Source organism: Aotus nancymaae, unplaced genomic scaffold (genome assembly GCF_030222135.1).
Source record: "Aotus nancymaae isolate 86718 unplaced genomic scaffold, 86718_ANA_hifiasm-v0.15.2.pri h1tg000039l, whole genome shotgun sequence".
NCBI classification, from domain to species: Eukaryota; Metazoa; Chordata; class Mammalia; order Primates; family Aotidae; genus Aotus; species Aotus nancymaae.
This window is the reverse complement of record NW_026988453.1, coordinates 13,413,394-13,430,435: the sequence shown is the minus strand read 5'-3', so window position 1 is coordinate 13,430,435 and position 17,042 is coordinate 13,413,394. Positions and strand designations below refer to the sequence as shown.

Below are 17,042 nucleotides of genomic sequence, written 5' to 3'. Positions count from 1 at the left end.
GGTAGCTGCTCCTCATTAGAAAATAATTTTCATAGGCCAGGCATAGTGGCTCATGCCTATAATCCTAGCACTTTGGGATTTGGCTTGAGGTCAGGGGTTTAAGACCAGCTTGGGCAACAGAGCAAGACCCTGTCTCCAAAAACAAAACAATAAAGCCAAGCAAGTGTGGTAGTGTGTGTCTGTGGTCCTAGCTACGTAGGAGGGTGAGGCTGGAGGATCACTTGAGCCCAGGCGCTTAAGTTTGCAGTGCAGTAGGGTCTAGCCACTACACTCCAGCCTGGGCAACAGAAAGAGACACTGTCTCAATCATCATCATCATAATGAAACAGAAAAATATGAATTGCTCAAACTGACTTAAGAACGAAAACTACCAAAACACTGAAAGGTACTGAAAAGTTTTCAGTGAATCTACTCCCAAAGAGACTTCATGCCTAGAAAACTTAAAGGTGAATAATGTCAAACACAGATGCAGGCATTTCATATGCTACTGGAACAGTTCCATAATATTTTTACAAGTGGAATCATCTCCAGTTGTTTTATAAAGCTAAGAGAATATCAAGATTGAAATTTGGGGTTGAAACAAAATTACAGGTCAACTACTCTTACTGAGAAATCCTTATTTTTTTAACCCTCGGGGAAAAAGCAGTATTTTTAAAAATACGCTGGTCGTGGTAGGTTTGTGGCAGGAATGAATCTGTACGGTTTGCCTCTGGAAAACTGATGACTTTAAAACATCATATCAAGAGGTCAAAAAAGGAATAGGTACTTTAAAAACAAATAAAATTCAACACTTACTGCCAATTTAAAGGAGCTAGGTTTCCTTAACATGATTTTTTAAAAACAAGTAAGTAAAGTTTGTTCAATCTTTCACTATAAAGAGATTTCCATTAAAGTCAGAATTAAAACAGGATAACATTCAACTATTATATTGTTCTAGATGTCCTAGCAAAGCAAAACTACCATCGTTACCTGTGGGTGATATTATCTAAACAGAAGAACCAGGACAATCAAATGAGCCAATGGAACATAAGAGAACTCAATCAATTGCTGAAATATAACACAGCTAAACCAAAATAAACACCTTTGGTATAGACCAGAAATGACCGCCTAGAAAATTTGGAAAATATCCCAATCACAAAAGGAGAAAGGAAAAGACTCAGAAATAATCTTAATAAGTTTTAGCAGGATCTATTATGAAGAAGACCACAAACACTTCATTGAGGGAAGTAATGAAAGATTTTGAATAGGCCAAGAAAAAATACCATATTCTTGGATAGAAAGACAATACCGTAAGAATGTCAATTATTTACAAATTTATACGTTTATTACAATTCTAATTAAAACACTAATGATTTTTTGAAAGTAGCCAATTTCAAATATACATCTGGAAGAATAAACCAGTAAGAATAGCCTAAGAAAGATCTGAAAACAAAGAATAACTTACTCCAGATACTTGAGCATTTTATAAATCACAAATAATTAAAACAGTACAGTACTGATGTAAGAATTGGTTGAGAAATCAAACAGAATATAAGAATCCAGTACGTGAGGTCAGGCACCCTGGCTCACGCCTGTAATCTCAGCACTCTGGGAGGCCAAGGCAGGAAGATTGCTCGAGTCCAGGAGATTGAGAGCAGTCTGAGCAACATAGAGAGATCTTGTCTCTACTTTTGAAAAAATAAAAATTTTTAATTTTAACAAAAGAATTCAGTACATGATCAAGATTGCATCATAATTATCATAATGGCCTGTAATCTCAGCACTCTGGGAGGCTGAGGCAGGTGAATCACTTGAGGCCAGGAGTTTCAGACCAGCCTGACCAACATGGTGAAACCCCATCTCTACCAAAAATACAAAAATTAGCTGGGTGTGGTGGTGCACACCTGTAATCCCAGCTACTCAGGAGGCAGAGGCTTGAGAATTGCTTGAACCCAGGAGGCGGAAGTTACAGTGAGCAGAGATTGTACCACTGCACTCCAGCCTGGATGACAGAGCAAGACTCTGTCCCAAATAAAATAAAATAAAAAGATACAGTTTTTAGTTATCTATTTGTGAAAAAATAACTCTTCATAGCACATCATATACTAGATACACCTGAGACTGATTACGGACCATTCGACTTGCTGACGGTGCAGAAAGATGGAGCTCCTCCCTCGGAAGTGTGAGCTGGCACAGCCTCCCTGAGGGCAGCCTGGGTCTTCTATTAAGCACCTAAAAATGGTTGTGTGGTTTTACCCTGTAATTCCTCTTCTAGAAATCTTTCTGAGAAAAACAATCAACAATCCAAATGCATTCTTTACAGAGTAAATGAGCTAAGCATTCAACTCATGACATTGAAATAAAAAGAAACAGACCAAACCCGAGGAAACGATAAGGAAGGAAAAAATGAGACAAGGGCAGAAATCGATGCGTTAGAAAACAGAAAGAAACAGCTGAGAAAATAAAGCCAAATGCTGAAAAGATTAGTGAGATCTCCGGCACCGTTGATCAAAGAAAGAAAAAAAAATAGAAGGGAGGGAGAAGTGGAAAGAAAATGACGGGAGTGAAGGAGAAGATGCAGATACAATATAAAATAAGAATAAAACAACCAAAAAATTTTAAAATAAGAATTAAAAACCACAATATATAATCAAACTGAAAATGTACATAAAGTATATAGATTCCTAGAAAGCCATAAAATGTCAAAATGGGTACAAGAAGAAATAAAACGATAGGTGGTGAATTGAAACAGAGACGTCTCCTCCTAGACTTAAAAAAAAACAAACAGGTGATCTCCTTCTATCACCAGGATTTTCAATAATGTGAATTCAATAGTTTTTATTCTGAGTATGGGATTAAATTGATATGGCCAGAAAAGTATATGGCACTCTTTTAGGCAGAGGCATCAATTCTTTCAAGGCCTATTACACAAGCCATCTGATGCATGGCACATCGTATTTCCACATTAAATGTAAACAGAGAGGAGAGGGGCGGGGCGGGGCGGGGCAGGGCTTGGTGGCCCATGCCTGTAATTCCAGCACTTTGGGAGGCTGAGGCAGGTGGATCACCTGAGGTCAGGAGTTGGAGACCAGCCTCATATGGTGAAACTCCATTTCTACTAAAAATACAAAAAGTAGCTGGGCGTGGTGGCATGCACCTGTAGTCCCAGCTACTCGGCAGGCTGAGACAGAACTGCTTGAACCTGAGAGGCGGAGGTTGCGGGGCAGCGAGCTGAGATCATGCCACTGCACTCCAGCCTGGGCGACAGAGCAAGACTCCATCTCAAAAAAAAAAAAAAAAGTAAACAGAGAGATATAAAAAGCTCTATGTCGGCCGGGCGCGGTGGCTCACGCCTGTAATCCCAGCACTTTGGGAGGCCGAGGCGGGTGGATCACGAGGTCAAGAGATCGAGACCATCCCGGTCAACATGGTGAAACCCCGTCTCTACTAAAAATACAAAAAATTAGCTGGGCACGGTGGTGCGTGCCTGTAATCCCAGCTACTCAGGAGGCTGAGGCAGGAGAATTGCCTGAACCCAGGAGGCAGAGGTTGTGGTGAGCCGAGATCACGCCATTGCACTCCAGCCTGGGTAACAAGAGCGAAACTCCATCTAAAAAAAAAAAAAACAAAAAACAGAAAAAACCTCTATGTCTACTAAACCATAAGGCACCAACCTAATGCAATAGCTGTGGACTAGCCACAGTACTGCAGAGTACCAGGGGCGAGGTCACTCAGCACAGCAGATTCACCATCACCACCCCAAATACTTCCATATGACTTCAAGATGCTCTAATTCAGTAGAGTTGGGGAGAGAAGGGGTATTCTGTTAAGTCCCTGCTGTGGATTTGCTGTGAGATTCCACTTGACTAAGGCTGTTAAAATCAGTCAGCAGTCTCCAACCACATGACACTCCGCTACTGCTGACAGAGACAGCAGTGAATGAGATGCTTGCTCTGTGCCCAAGGAGAGTAGCCATGCAGCTGCTCACCACAGACATTTCGCTTAACAAATACACTTGGAGCCTCTAGTCTATTCTAGGCAGCACGTTTGCTCCAGACACGAATGCCCTAAAAAAGTTCACAGTACAGACAATTTTTCCAGTGACCTACTTCTGCAATGTGGGTAATGCACTTTTTCCTGAATTGGAAAGTGAGATTGGAACCAGGAAAGCTCAACATTGCACCAGTTAAACATACTTAGGCATGGCAGGGGGATCTGGCTTCCGTGAGCTAAACTGGCAAAAGCGTTTTGAGGAAGATATTTCTTGGGAATGTCCTGAGAGACACTGACAATAAAAGGAAAGTCATTAAGGATAAAAGAAGCTTCAGGCTAAGGAGTGGCCAGGAATAAGCCACATGGCATGACAACTTCTGGACAGGTTGAGGTGCAGAAAAGTTTTGTCCTATCCATAAAGGGGCCCCTCACCCCATTCCCAGAAGCTACCACAACACAAGAGGTAGAGTTGTAGAGTCCTAGGTTTAAGCTTCAGCTCTGTTAGTTATTAGATATACGACCCTGGACAAGTAATACTTTTGAGCTTCAATGTCCTCATGTGGGTAAAGAAGTATAACACCCTTTGTAGTAGACAAACTCCAGAGGTGCTGTCATCAAACTCTTCTCTTCTGTATGCTGTTCCACCTGTAAAAAGGTGCAGTCTTTTCTCCCCTTCAATCTGGACAGGCCCTGTGATTTGTGTCAACCAATAAATGAGGCAGAAGTGACCTGTGTAACTTCCCAGGCTGCACACACATCTGGAACCCAGCTGCCCTGTTATAAATGTAAGCAGTGTAAGCCACACGAAGCCATTTAGAGAGAGCCACAGTACTCCAGTTGACAGCTCCCAGCTGAGCTCTCAGCTGCCAGCCACATGAGCGAGCCACCCTGGATGAGTGAGCCCAGTCGAGCCACCAGATGACTGCAGCCCCAGCTGTTAATACATGAAACAAGAGAAATCCCAGCTGAGTCCAGGCCAGATATATTAAAATCGAAATCTCACAGAACACAAAAATCAATGTAATCCATCACATCAAGAGGCCAAAGAAAAATAAAATGATCAAGAGATGCAGAAAGAACACTTGACAAAATGCTACACACTTGTGTTGGTTAGTGCTGTGTCAACTCGGACCAGGCCCCGGGGTGCAGATTAAACACTATTTCTAGGTGTCTGTGAGGGAGTTTCTTGATGAGGTCAGCATTTGAATCAGATAGGATAGATTGCCTTCTTTAAGGCGAGTGGGCACCATCCAATCCATTGAAGGTCTAAATAGAACAAAAGGAGGAGGAAGGAAGAACTCGCTCTTATTTCTGGATACTGCTTGAGCTAGACCACCCCAGCTCATCTCCTGTCCTCAGACTGGGATTTGCATCATAGGCTACCCCGGTTCTCAGGTCTTTCAACTTGAACTGAATTGACCACTGGCTTTCACAGGTCTACAGCTTGCAGACAGCAGATCATGGAACTTCTCAGCCTCTATAATTGTGTGGGCCAATTCCTTGGAATAAATCTCCTTTTAAATCTGTATGTAGCCTATGGATTCTATTTCCCTAGAGAACCCTGACTAATATAGCCATTCATAACAAAAGCTCTCAGAAAACTAGGAACAGAGGGGAACTTCCTTACCTAGATTTAAAAAAAAAAAAAAGCATCTATAAAAAACCCACAGCGAATGTACTACTTAATGGTGAGAAACTAGAAGTTTTCCCAGTTAAATTAGGAGTAAGGCAAAGATACTCTCTCTCATCCCTTCTTCAACATTGTACTGGAAATACTAATTAATGCAATACAACAACAACGAAAAAGAGAATGTATATACGATTGAGGAGGAAGAGATAAAATCATCTTTGCAGATGCCATTATTACCTGTGTAGAAAATCTGAAAGACCTGACAGAAAAAACTCCTGGAATTAATAAGCAATAATAATAAGATTGCAGGATTCAAGGTTACTATACAAAAGTCAATTGCTTTCCTATATATCAGCAATGAAATAAGTAGAATTTGAAATTTAAAACAGTATCATTTACACTGTCACCCAAAAAATGAAATACCGAGATATAAATCTAATAAAATATGTATAAGATCTATATCAGGAGAACAATAAAACTCTGATGAAAGAAATCAAAGAGAACTAAATAAATGGAGAGAGAGTCCATGTTCATGGAAAGAAAGACTCAATACTGTCCAGATGTCAGTTCTTCCCAACTTGGACTTGATCTACAGATTCAATGCAACTCCAGTGAAAATCCTGGCAAATTCCATTGTCTGAATGTACCAGTTTATTAATCCATTTGCCTGATTAATGACACCTTGGCTGCTTCCAATTTTAAGCAATTATGAATAAAACTGCTATAAACATCTTTTTTTTTTTTTTTTGAGACAGAGTCTTGCTCTGTCACCTAGGCTGGAGTGCAGTGGCACGATCTTAGCTCACTGCAACCTCTGCCTCCCAGATTCAAGCAATTCTCTTGCCTCAGCCTCCCAAGTAGCTGGGACTACAGGCATGCACCACCATGCCCGATTAATTTTCGTATTTTTAGTACAGACGGAGTTTTACCACGTTGGTCAGGCTGGTCTTGAACTCCTGACCTCATGATCAGCCCACCTCAGCCTCCCAAAGTGCTGGGATTACAGGTGTGTGCCACTGCACCCAGCCTAAATGTCTTTATTTTATGGCTAAAGTTATTTTGTGGATATCAACAAACTGATTCTAAAGTTTATACAGACAGGCAAAAGACCCAGAATAGACAACATAAATAACAGTCGGAAGACTGACACTACCCAACTTCAAGACTTACTGTAAAGCTACAGTAATCAAGATATTATGGTATTGGTGTAAGAACAGACAAAAAGAGCAATAGGACATAATAGGAGCCCAGAAACAAACCCACGTAAACACAGCCAAGGAGCAAAGGCAAAACAGTGAGGAAAAGAGAATCTTTTCAACAAATGGTGCTGGGACAGCTGGACATCTACCTGCAAAAAACGAATCTAAACACAGACCTTACACCTTTTACAAAAATTAACTTAAAATGAATCATAGGCCTAAATATAAAATGTAAAACTACAATCTTCCGGAAGATAACAGAGGAGAAGCTCTAGATGATGTTGGCTATGGTGATGACTTTTTAGATAGCAAGACTGAAGGCACAATCCTTAAAAGAAATAATTGATAAACTTGATTAAAATTTTAAAACTTCTATTTTTCTAAAAACACTGTCAAGAGAATGAGAAGACAAGCCATACAGTAGGAGAAAATACTTGCAAAAGACACATCGACCCAATTTAAAAATGGGCAAAAGAACCAGACACCTAACCAAAGACACACAGAGGGCAAAATAGCCATATAAAAAGATGCTCCATACCACATGTCCCGGAGAAAATGCAGGTTTGTTTCATTACAGAAAAGCAATGAGGTACCACTACATACCTATTAGAATGGACGACATCCAGAACTGTGACTGTACCAGCTGCTGGCAGGATGTAGAGAACAGGAACTCTCATTCACTGCTGATAGAAATGCAAAATGGCACAGCCACTTTGGACGACAGTTTGGCAGCTTCTTACAAAACTAAACCTATTCTTACTATATGATCCAGCAATCGCACTCCTTGGTATTTATCCAAAGGAGGTAAAAACTTACGTACATTCAAAAACATATGCATGATTTTTATAGCAGCTTTATTTGTAACTGCCAAAACTTGGAAGCAACCAACATGTCCTTCAGCAGGTGAGTGGATTAATAAACTGTGGTTTTTCTAGAGCACAAAACATTACTTAGTAGTAAAAAGATAGGAGCTATCAAAGCCAGAAAAAGACATCGAGGAGCCTCAAATGCTTATTTCTAAGTGAAAAAAGCCAATCTGAAAACGCTGTATCTTGTATGACTCCAAGAAAAGGCAAAACATATGACATTCTAGAAAAGGTAAAAAACTGTGGCCACAGTAAAAGGATTAGGAGTTACCAGGGGTTGGTGGGGAGGGCAGGGTAAGCAGGTGAAGCACAGAAGTGTTTTAGGGCAGTGGAACAGCTCTGCACACTATAATGGTGAGTATGTAGCCTCACACTGAAGAATGTACACCACGCCAAGAGTGAACCCTACTGTAAAGTATGGACTTTGGGCAATAACAGTGTGTCAGTGGAGGTTCATCAGTTGTAACAAATGCACCCCTCCAGTGCTGGACACCGATAGCTGGTGAGGCTAGGTACGCATAGGAGCATGGGGTATATGGGAGCTCTCTGTACTTTCTGCTCAATTTTTCTGTGAACCAAAAGCTGTTTTTGTTATTGTTGCTATTTTTTGAAGCATGGTCTTGCTGCATCGCCCAGGCTGGTCTTAAGCTCTTAAGCTCAAGTGATCCTTCTGCCTTAGTCTCCCAAATAGCTGGGACTACAGGAGTACACCACCATGCCTGGCTTTAAAACTACTTTTAAAAAATAAAGTATATTCAAAACAGAGTGTGTGTGTGGTGGGGCAGGATCTCACAGAACAGTGAGAGATGATACAAGGTGGTTTAAAAAACACACACACAAAGCTTCAGTGTAGCCCGCCGTGCAGAAACGAGTAATGAAGACGCCCTTCTCTGGAGGAGACTGCCAATTAACTGCGCATGTCCCTTCTGGCTTTCTTCCTCTACAATAGAACCTCTGTGCTCTGGCTGGATAAATGGCCTCCCAACCAAAGATTACATTTCCTAGCTCCCCCTCAGGGAATGGGGCCGCAGGACTAGGTTCCGGTGAGTAGCACTTGAATGGATATGATATAAGCAACTTTCAAGTCAAGTTCTGAAAGGGCGAGGGCCTGTCCTCCCCTTCCCTTCCATCCTTCCTGCGGGTCAAAAGGCAAACACGACAACAAGAGCTGGCGCGGTTACCTTACGAAAGGAAGGACAACACACTGAGGACGGCAGGGGAGCCTGGGAGAAGGAACAGGGTCTCTGACGCTAGCTAGACCCCACACTAGCCACGGACTACAGTTACCTTGAAGGCTAAGTTTCTTCAGGCAAGCTTGTTTTCTAAATAATATCCTGTCTCATAGGGCTGTGCTAAAGATCAGTGAGACAAGGTACATGAAGTATCTAACACACAGTGCCTGACACAGAGCAGGTTAGTTCCTTCTACGTAGGCTCTGAGAGCTCAGAGGCTCCAGCAAGGGAATGCAGCTAGACAGCCTTGACCAAAGAACACTGTTCGTCTACTTTAGATGGTCACTTCCCGCAACCAAGCCCATGGCTATGAGTGGGACACATTCAGAATGGAGAGGAAGGTCAACCCTGGTGACATAGGGTAGCAGATGCTGAAGGCAGAGCCTTCTCAATTGTACTTCCCAAAAACTACCTTTGTCATTTTAAATGACTGCATTACTTTCAATGCGCTGTCCTGCCTTCAAGATAAGACCAAATATACAACGCATGTCTTTCACAGTCTATCCCTGCTCTTTGATCTAAGCTCAGCTCTTTCACTCCCTCATCACACTCTGCACTGTAGTCCTGCTGAGAGGTTTGTAGTTCTCTGATCATGGTACACTATCCCCAACAGCATTTGCCTGCAAACTTACCTCTGTTCAGAGTTCCTCTGCTCGCTTCTCTACCTGGCTGACTCTTGTTCTTCTTAAGACAAGGCTCGGTAATCACCATCACCTCTAGGATGCTCTCCCTACCTATGGCAGAGACTGCTCATGGGCCCTGCAAAATTCTTTCTCTTTCTTCCATAAAATAAGAAGTTTTAGGCCAGGTGTAGTGGCTCATACCTGTAATCCCAGCACTTTGGGAGGCTGAGGTGGGAAGATCAGCTGAGGTCAGGACTTTGAGACCAGCCTGGCCAACATGGTAAAACCCTGTCTCTACTAAAAATACAAAACTTAGCCAGGTGTCATGGCAGGTGCCTGTAATCTCAGCTACTCAGGAAGCCGAGGCAGGAGAATTGCTTGAACCCGGGAGGCGGAGGTTGTAGTGAGCCGAGATCATGCCATTGCACTCCAGCATGAGTAACAAGAGCGAAACTAGGTCTCACAAAAAAAAAAAAAAGAGAGAGAGAGAGAGAGAGAGAGAGAGACGTTGTAGGTAGCACCTAGCCACCAAGCTAAAGACTATTTCCCAGCCTCCCAGCCGTGTCCGTGGGACTCAATGCTGGCCAACTGGGTGTGAGCAGGAGTGACAATTGCTCCTTGCCAAACCGCCACTTGCCCAATAAAGGAGGGCTCCGAGTCCCCTTCCTGTGGGCTGGAATGTGGCCTGATGATGACTCATCCCCAATACTCGGACAAGGCAACACATCAAAGACAGCAGAACAGGAAGATAAAGCAAGTCCAGGTCTCACATGTCTCAGAAGAGTCATGATGAAAGAGAAACGTAAGAGTTTACTTTGAATTCTGACTACAAATCCCCTCCATGGCCTTCAATAGCCATTGAATCAAACCCACCAATTATAGAAGACAGGTCATGGCATCACCTAAAAGCCCCGGGATTAGGGTAGACAACTTCATGGACTCAGGTCACTGATTCAAACTATCCAGGACAGGGGGAAGCAAATCAAGGTCCACGTCATCTTGACACCACTGGATCATCTTCCTGAATCTTCCACCTCTGCTCCTTTTTTGACAGGTGTTTGCTTGTTTGATAGGAGGTCAGAACAGCTCGAGGCCTTACCTCTGGACACTTTGTAAACTTCATAGAAGGAATAGAAGTGGAAGCCTAGTGAGGCAAGTAGGTACAGTGCCAGTTCCCATCGGGGCAGCATGGCTCCTTGTCACAAAAGTTCCCGATGCCCACGCTGAGTTTCTGAGAAACAGAGACAAAACATTAAGCCATGAACATGACACTAGAGAACAGCATCTTAACATCAATTCAGTTAGTTCACACTCCCAGAGATTCATCACTATTCAAGGTGGTACAGGCATAACCCCAATCAAGCCTCCTTCTCCCTGTGACCTTACCCCACCCTGCATCCGACACACACACACGCACACACACACACAGCCTGTCAAATTTGTCAGGTCTTTTCCTAGGAGTTCCCACTGCCTCCCATCAGAGGACACATCAGACAGTTTTCTACTCATTGCATAATATCCCTGTCTCTTCTATGGAGTGGATTCTCAGATAGCAGGGACCATGATCTCTGACTCCCCAGCCCCTGGCAGAGTGCCTAGAATGTAGCAAAAAGGGACTACCAGGTGCTCTGTGAATAATAAATGGCTTCAAAAAGTCTGAAAAGCACAAACAATATCCAAACCTCTAAGCCAACAGACTCACCATCCTCGTCGTCCCTTTCAAGTATCATCCTATGGGCCAGGCACGGTGGCTCATGCCTGTAATCCCAGCACTTTGGGGGCCCAAGATGGGAGGAACACTTGAGGCCAGCAGTTCAAGACCAGGCTGGGCAACATAGCCAGATCCCATCTCTACGAAAAATAATAAAATAAAAACTTACAAGAAAATTGGCCGGGTGCGGTGGAGCACACCTGTTACCTCATCACTGTGGGAGGCCAAGGTGGGTGGATCACTTGAGGCCAGGAGTTCGAGACAAGCCTGACCAACATGGCAAAACCCATCGCAACTAAAAATACAAGAATTAGCCAGGCACGGTGGTGCTTGCCTATAATCCCAGCTACTCAGGAGGCTGAGGCAGGAGAATCACTTAAATCCAGGAGGCCGAAGTTGCAGACAACCAAGATTGTGCCACTGCACTCCATCCAGCCTCAGTGACAGAATGAGACCTTGTCTCAAAAAAAATAAATGAAAATAAAAGAAATCCAGCACTATCCTATAGTTGATTATCAGAATGGAATCATATAAACCTCTCTGTCTGCCATGCATCTATGCACTCTCTTAGTTATGTATTTTTAGAGACAGGGTCTCTATGTTGCCCGAGCTGGTCTTGATCTCCTGGCCTTAAGTGATCCTCCCATTTCAGCCTCCTGAGTAGCTGGAATTACAGGCACAAGCCTCTGTGCCAGGCCTAATCTGTACATTTCTTAAAGGGAAGTTAATGACACAACCACAGGCATCTGTGACGGACACTGCTCATTACCCACTACCCCTCACTACCCCTTTTCAGTATTCAGTCTGTCTTCTTACACGGCAATTAAAATTTAGTCTGGACACAAGATGCTGAGCTCAATACTACATTGTAGCTAAGTGTGGACACCTGAATAGCTCCATTCAAAAGGGTGTGAGTGAAGGGACATGACTGTGGCCATCTCTTTCCCTCCCTTTCCTGTTGAAAAGAGTTGGAACAGCCACCATGGGTGAAGAGGTGACAGCCACATGAACAAGACAGAGGCCCCTCAGTTCTTGACTCCATGTACCAACCCCAACCCCCCAAGTGCCCCAGACCTCTTATATCTGGACTGTTACAGGAAACAGAAATGCATTTCTAGGTTGTTTAAGCCTCTTCTATTCTAGATCTCTCTGTCATGGCAGCCATGACCATATTTTAAGAAATAGAGAAGGTATGAGAAAGTTCAGTCCTAAAATTCAGCAGATTAAATGATTCCAAATGTTCCCAAGTAACAGAGTTCACTAAATTCAAACCCTTTTTATGGCCTTTACTGCTTTAAACCTCTCAAGTATGTCTCATTACGGATGCCAAATTAAGAGCAAAATTTTAAGCCCCCCACAAGTACTTCTAACATGTAACAGTAATGCCAAAACCCAGAATTCACACGTTATCTCATTCTGTTTTCACAACAGCCTGGTGAAGTAGGTGGAAGTGGAACAGAGGAGGTAGGCATTTTATAGATGACAAATGTGATGAGGTCACAGAGCCAGAAATAACTGAGCCAGAGCAAAAAAAAACAAATACTGCATGATCTCACTTATATGTGAAATCTAAAAGAAGTCAAACTCACAGGAGTAGTGGTTGCCAGGGGCTGGGGGGACGGGTGGAAGATGTTGGTTAACAGATACAAAGTTTCAGTTGGACAGGATGAATACACTGTGGGGATCTATCGTACACCATGGTGGTTACCGTTAACAATAATGTATTCTATTCTTGAAAAGTACCTCACCATAAAATAAGCAGGTAACGTGATGGATATGTTAATTGCCTTGATTTAATCATCTCATAATGTATAGCTAAACATCACATTGTGCACATATATATGTACAATTTTTGTCTAAATAATGAGTAAACAAATAAGCAAATAACTGAGCCAAGGCTCAAAGCCAGGTCTTCGGACCCAGGGTCCTCCCCCTCCACTCTGCCACAGCCAACCCATTAATGCCAACGTACAGTTACTCAGACTCTGCCACACACAAGCTCCTTTCTTCAAGCCACTGGGAGACAGAGCAGGGAGGGAAATGAACTTCGGCTTTGATAAATCGCGATTTCAGAAATAAGCGGTCTTGCACCCAGAGTGCCCCATTTCATTACCAGAAGCCACCAAGAAAGTTTGGTGTAGCCTTTTCCGCAACCTAAGAAATCCAGAAGCAATCACGCACTCATGCTTCACACAAGCTCTGTGCCCTGGTATTTCAACACCACTTGCTCAAGCTCCTTACTCTTTCTCAGAACTGCTTCTAGCTTTATCCATTTCTGCTCACAATTTATTTTTAAATACTTTCATCTTTAGAATAACAAGACTCCTTTCTGGAAGTTTTTAGGAATTTAGTAGTCTTCCCTTTAGTGGGATGGTAATTTTAACCTCTTGGTTTATAATTTAACGTCTTGCCTGTTGAAATATGTTGCTGTTATACTGGATGACCTCTGCCTCAGGAAGAATCAGTGATTAACAAAGAGCTGATCTCTTAAAAAGGCTACTGAAATTTGAACATAAATGATCTTGGAGATTAAATGAAAGTTTTAAAAGGCCTACCTGTTAGACGCTTTTCAGGGACATTCTATCTGAGACAATTTTCCTAGAAAATTCAGTTTAATAATTTCCCCTTTCAGTGCCACCCCTCCCAGTTTTTTTGTTTGCTTGTTTGAGACAAGGTCTAACTCTGTTGCCCAAGTGGGAGTGCAGTGGCAGGATCTCAACTTGCTGCAGCTTCAACTTCCCAGGCTCAAGCAATCCTCCCACCTCAGCCTCCTGAGTAGCTGGAATTACAGGCATGAACCACCACACCAGGATAATTTTTCTATTTTTGTTGCCCAGGTTGGTCTCAAACTCCTGAGCTCAGGAGAGCTGCCCGCCTTGGCCTCCCAAAGTGCTGGGATTACAGGCATGACTATATTCTAAGCACCACGTCCAGCTTAGTGCTGCTCTTAGCTGGATTGTACAGTGAGTCCCTGTCACCGGTAGGGTCTTTGAAATTGTATCTTTAAGCAAAACAATGTATAATGCACTAATTTTACAATAGGCTAATTGCTATAACCAAAGGTAAGTTCCTACTGCATATTTCTGGTCACAAAAGTATCAAACAGCTAAATAAAGACCAACACACCTTTTTTTTTTTTTTTTTTTTTTGAGATGGAGTCTCACTCTGTCACCCAGGCTGGAGTGCGGTGGCGTGATCTCGGCTCACTGCAACTTCTGCCTCCTGGGTTTGAGTGATTTCTGCCTCAGCCTCCTGAGTAGCTGGGATTACAGGTGTGCACCACCATGTCCGGCTAATTTTTTTGTATTTTCAGTAGAGATGGGGTTTCACCATGTTGGTCAGGCTGGTCTCAAACTCCCGACCTCGTGATCTGCCCACCTCGGCTTCCCAAAGTTCTGGGATTACAGGAGTGAGCCAACACGCACAGCCCAAAACACTTCTAATAGTAAACACTGAAATAAACATGGGCTATACACACATTTAAAGATCAATAAGCACAAGTAAGATCATTATTTACCCAAGTCTGATGAATTAGCATGTGATGGCAGTTGTAGTGATGGTGGGTTAAACCAAGGACTAAAATGTTCACAAAGCAAAAATTATAAGGAGTGTGTCCTGCACCACGCAGTTCAGAGCATTTGCAGTTAGGGCGGGCTACCGAGAGCTTTCACACTTCATTATTTACTGTCATGCGTTTGTATGATTATCACAGACTTCACACATTTGTTAGATAATTTTTATTCACTCATTCATTTTCCACCCCACTTGTTCCAATTCAGGGTCTCTGGTGGCTGGAGCGCATTCCAGCAGCTCAGGACGCAAGGCAGGAACCCGCCCTGGACAGGATGCCATCCCAGCGCAGAACCCACTCATACCCACACACTCACGCTCATTACCAAACACAGGTTCAGCTGCTCGCCACTTGCAAAACAAATCAGCAAGATAGAGGTACGGTAGAAGGAAAGTGACTTTATTACAGACCAAAGCTAGCAATGGGGAAGACGGCCTAGATTCTTGACTTAATGAAACCACTTCAAATTTCCAAGCGAAGTGCAAAGGTTTAAGAAGGGGAAGGGAGTTGTGGCACGGCGTGAGGCAGTGCAGACCTGCATGACTTGTTCCGACGACTTGTCTTGAATTGTTGCTCCCTCTTGTGAGTGGGCTGGCATCGTCTCAGGCTCAGCTGGGTTGTAAACTAACTGTAGCCTCGAAGCAATCTCCTGATAGGGGAGATTTTCACAGGTGCCTTTACCGTTTCAAGGTCTAGTCTCTGGAACCTCTGCTTCAAGCTGAAGGAGGCTAAAAACCGACTGAAAGCAGGTAACGGTGGCCCTGAGGGGGTCCCCAAAACAGGAAGCAATTGCAGGGATTCCTAGGAATGTCTGGCTTTTGTTGAATTTGGATTCCAAATTTGGAGTTGATGGCTAAGCCACTTTATGAGGCCTTTAAAAGGGACTAGATTCAGAGCCCTCTACCTTGGACAGATGAACATCAACAGGCATTCGATGCCATCACAGAAAAACTTAATAGGGTACTCGGTCACACTCACACACTGGGACATTTAGACACCCAAATTCACCTAATGGGCACAGCTTTGGGATGTCAGAGGAAACCCAAGTACCCACAGAAAACCCCTGCAGACACAGGGAGGATGTGCAAACTCCAGGGAGACAGGCAGAAAATCCATTTTCTTTTCTTCAGTGGCATAAGGAAGCAAGGACATTGTTTGAATGAAATAGTAACAGTGTTGAAACAATGTTATTATTTCCTGCTATGTTTTGTAGACATATACACAAAGATACATAGTAACTAGCAGCAAACCAGCAGGTAACTAAGCAGCAAAACTAGCTATCCCCTCACCCCCAAAATTCAGGGATTGAACCAAATAGTCTCCACCTGACAGCACGGTAATAAATTCTGACACCAAACCCACCTGTGGGGTTGGGGGACGAGGGATGGGAGAGGGGAGGGGGAGAATCCCAGGCTCTGTCATTTATTGATTGAGGAACTTAGGTAGATGATGGCCTCCCAGATGTGTTCTCATAGGGATGTTGAAGGGGTTGACTGTAAAATGCTTAGCCCAGGGCCTGGCACTGAATAAGCGCTCAACGAACATTAGCAGTTACTAGTTACTGAATTTCATTCATCAGGAGCCTACCTATCCCTGACCCTGATTTTCTCCCTGAATCAAAGAAATCTGACCTTCCTGAGGTGTGCCCATCCCACCTGCATCCGGACCTCTTTCAGGAGGCTGGCATCCCCAGGGCTTTCATATCTCAATCCTCTTCTGATGCCCAATCCAAGGCCACCCTGGACAGCATGTCCCTGGGGGACACCTGAGAGCTTTCTGCCCGGTGCCTCCTCCTCTCCACCTACCGCTCTGCTACCCCCAAGGGAATGATAGTCAGTGCTTTCCACTGTCATGTTCTTCACTCTCCACTCCATAAATGCCACCTCAGAATACCACACACTCACCAATCCTCCTTGACAGATCTTTCTTCCTCACACCTCCTTTCAACTCCTGCCCATTTATCTCAGGAAAACCATTCCCCTACTTCGTTTTCCCTGTTTATTTCAGCTATGCAGCCAGAAAGTAAATCAGAGTAGATATGTCTTGAGGGATTTATGATACAACTATATAAAAGAACAGGAAAGCTGTACATTCGCGAATATAACTGGAACCTTGTTTAAATGTCCAGGCCCTCGGAGGTTCCCAAAAACCCTCTGAGAAAATGCTCGTTTCCATTTCTCATGCTCTAAACAAGCACGCCCCCCTTTAGGCCCGGCTATCAGGCTTCAATCAAGGAGA

The 17,042-nt window shown here is 43.4% G+C and overlaps 1 protein-coding gene across 2 annotated transcripts in view; it reads right to left on the bottom strand.

Annotated features, from left to right (window-relative positions):
• Positions 1 to 17,042, bottom strand: part of HHAT (hedgehog acyltransferase) — a 359,060-nt gene that overhangs the window by 327,894 nt on the left and 14,124 nt on the right. Inside the window, exon 2 of one of the 2 annotated variants that reach the window (XM_064360344.1) lies at positions 10,622 to 10,753. The exons of the other annotated variant lie outside the window; for it this stretch is intronic. Coding sequence (XP_064216414.1) covers positions 10,622 to 10,712 — 91 coding nt within the window. The 5' untranslated portion in view covers positions 10,713 to 10,753. The remainder of the gene's footprint in view (positions 1 to 10,621; positions 10,754 to 17,042) is intronic. 2 annotated transcript variants of the gene reach the window in all.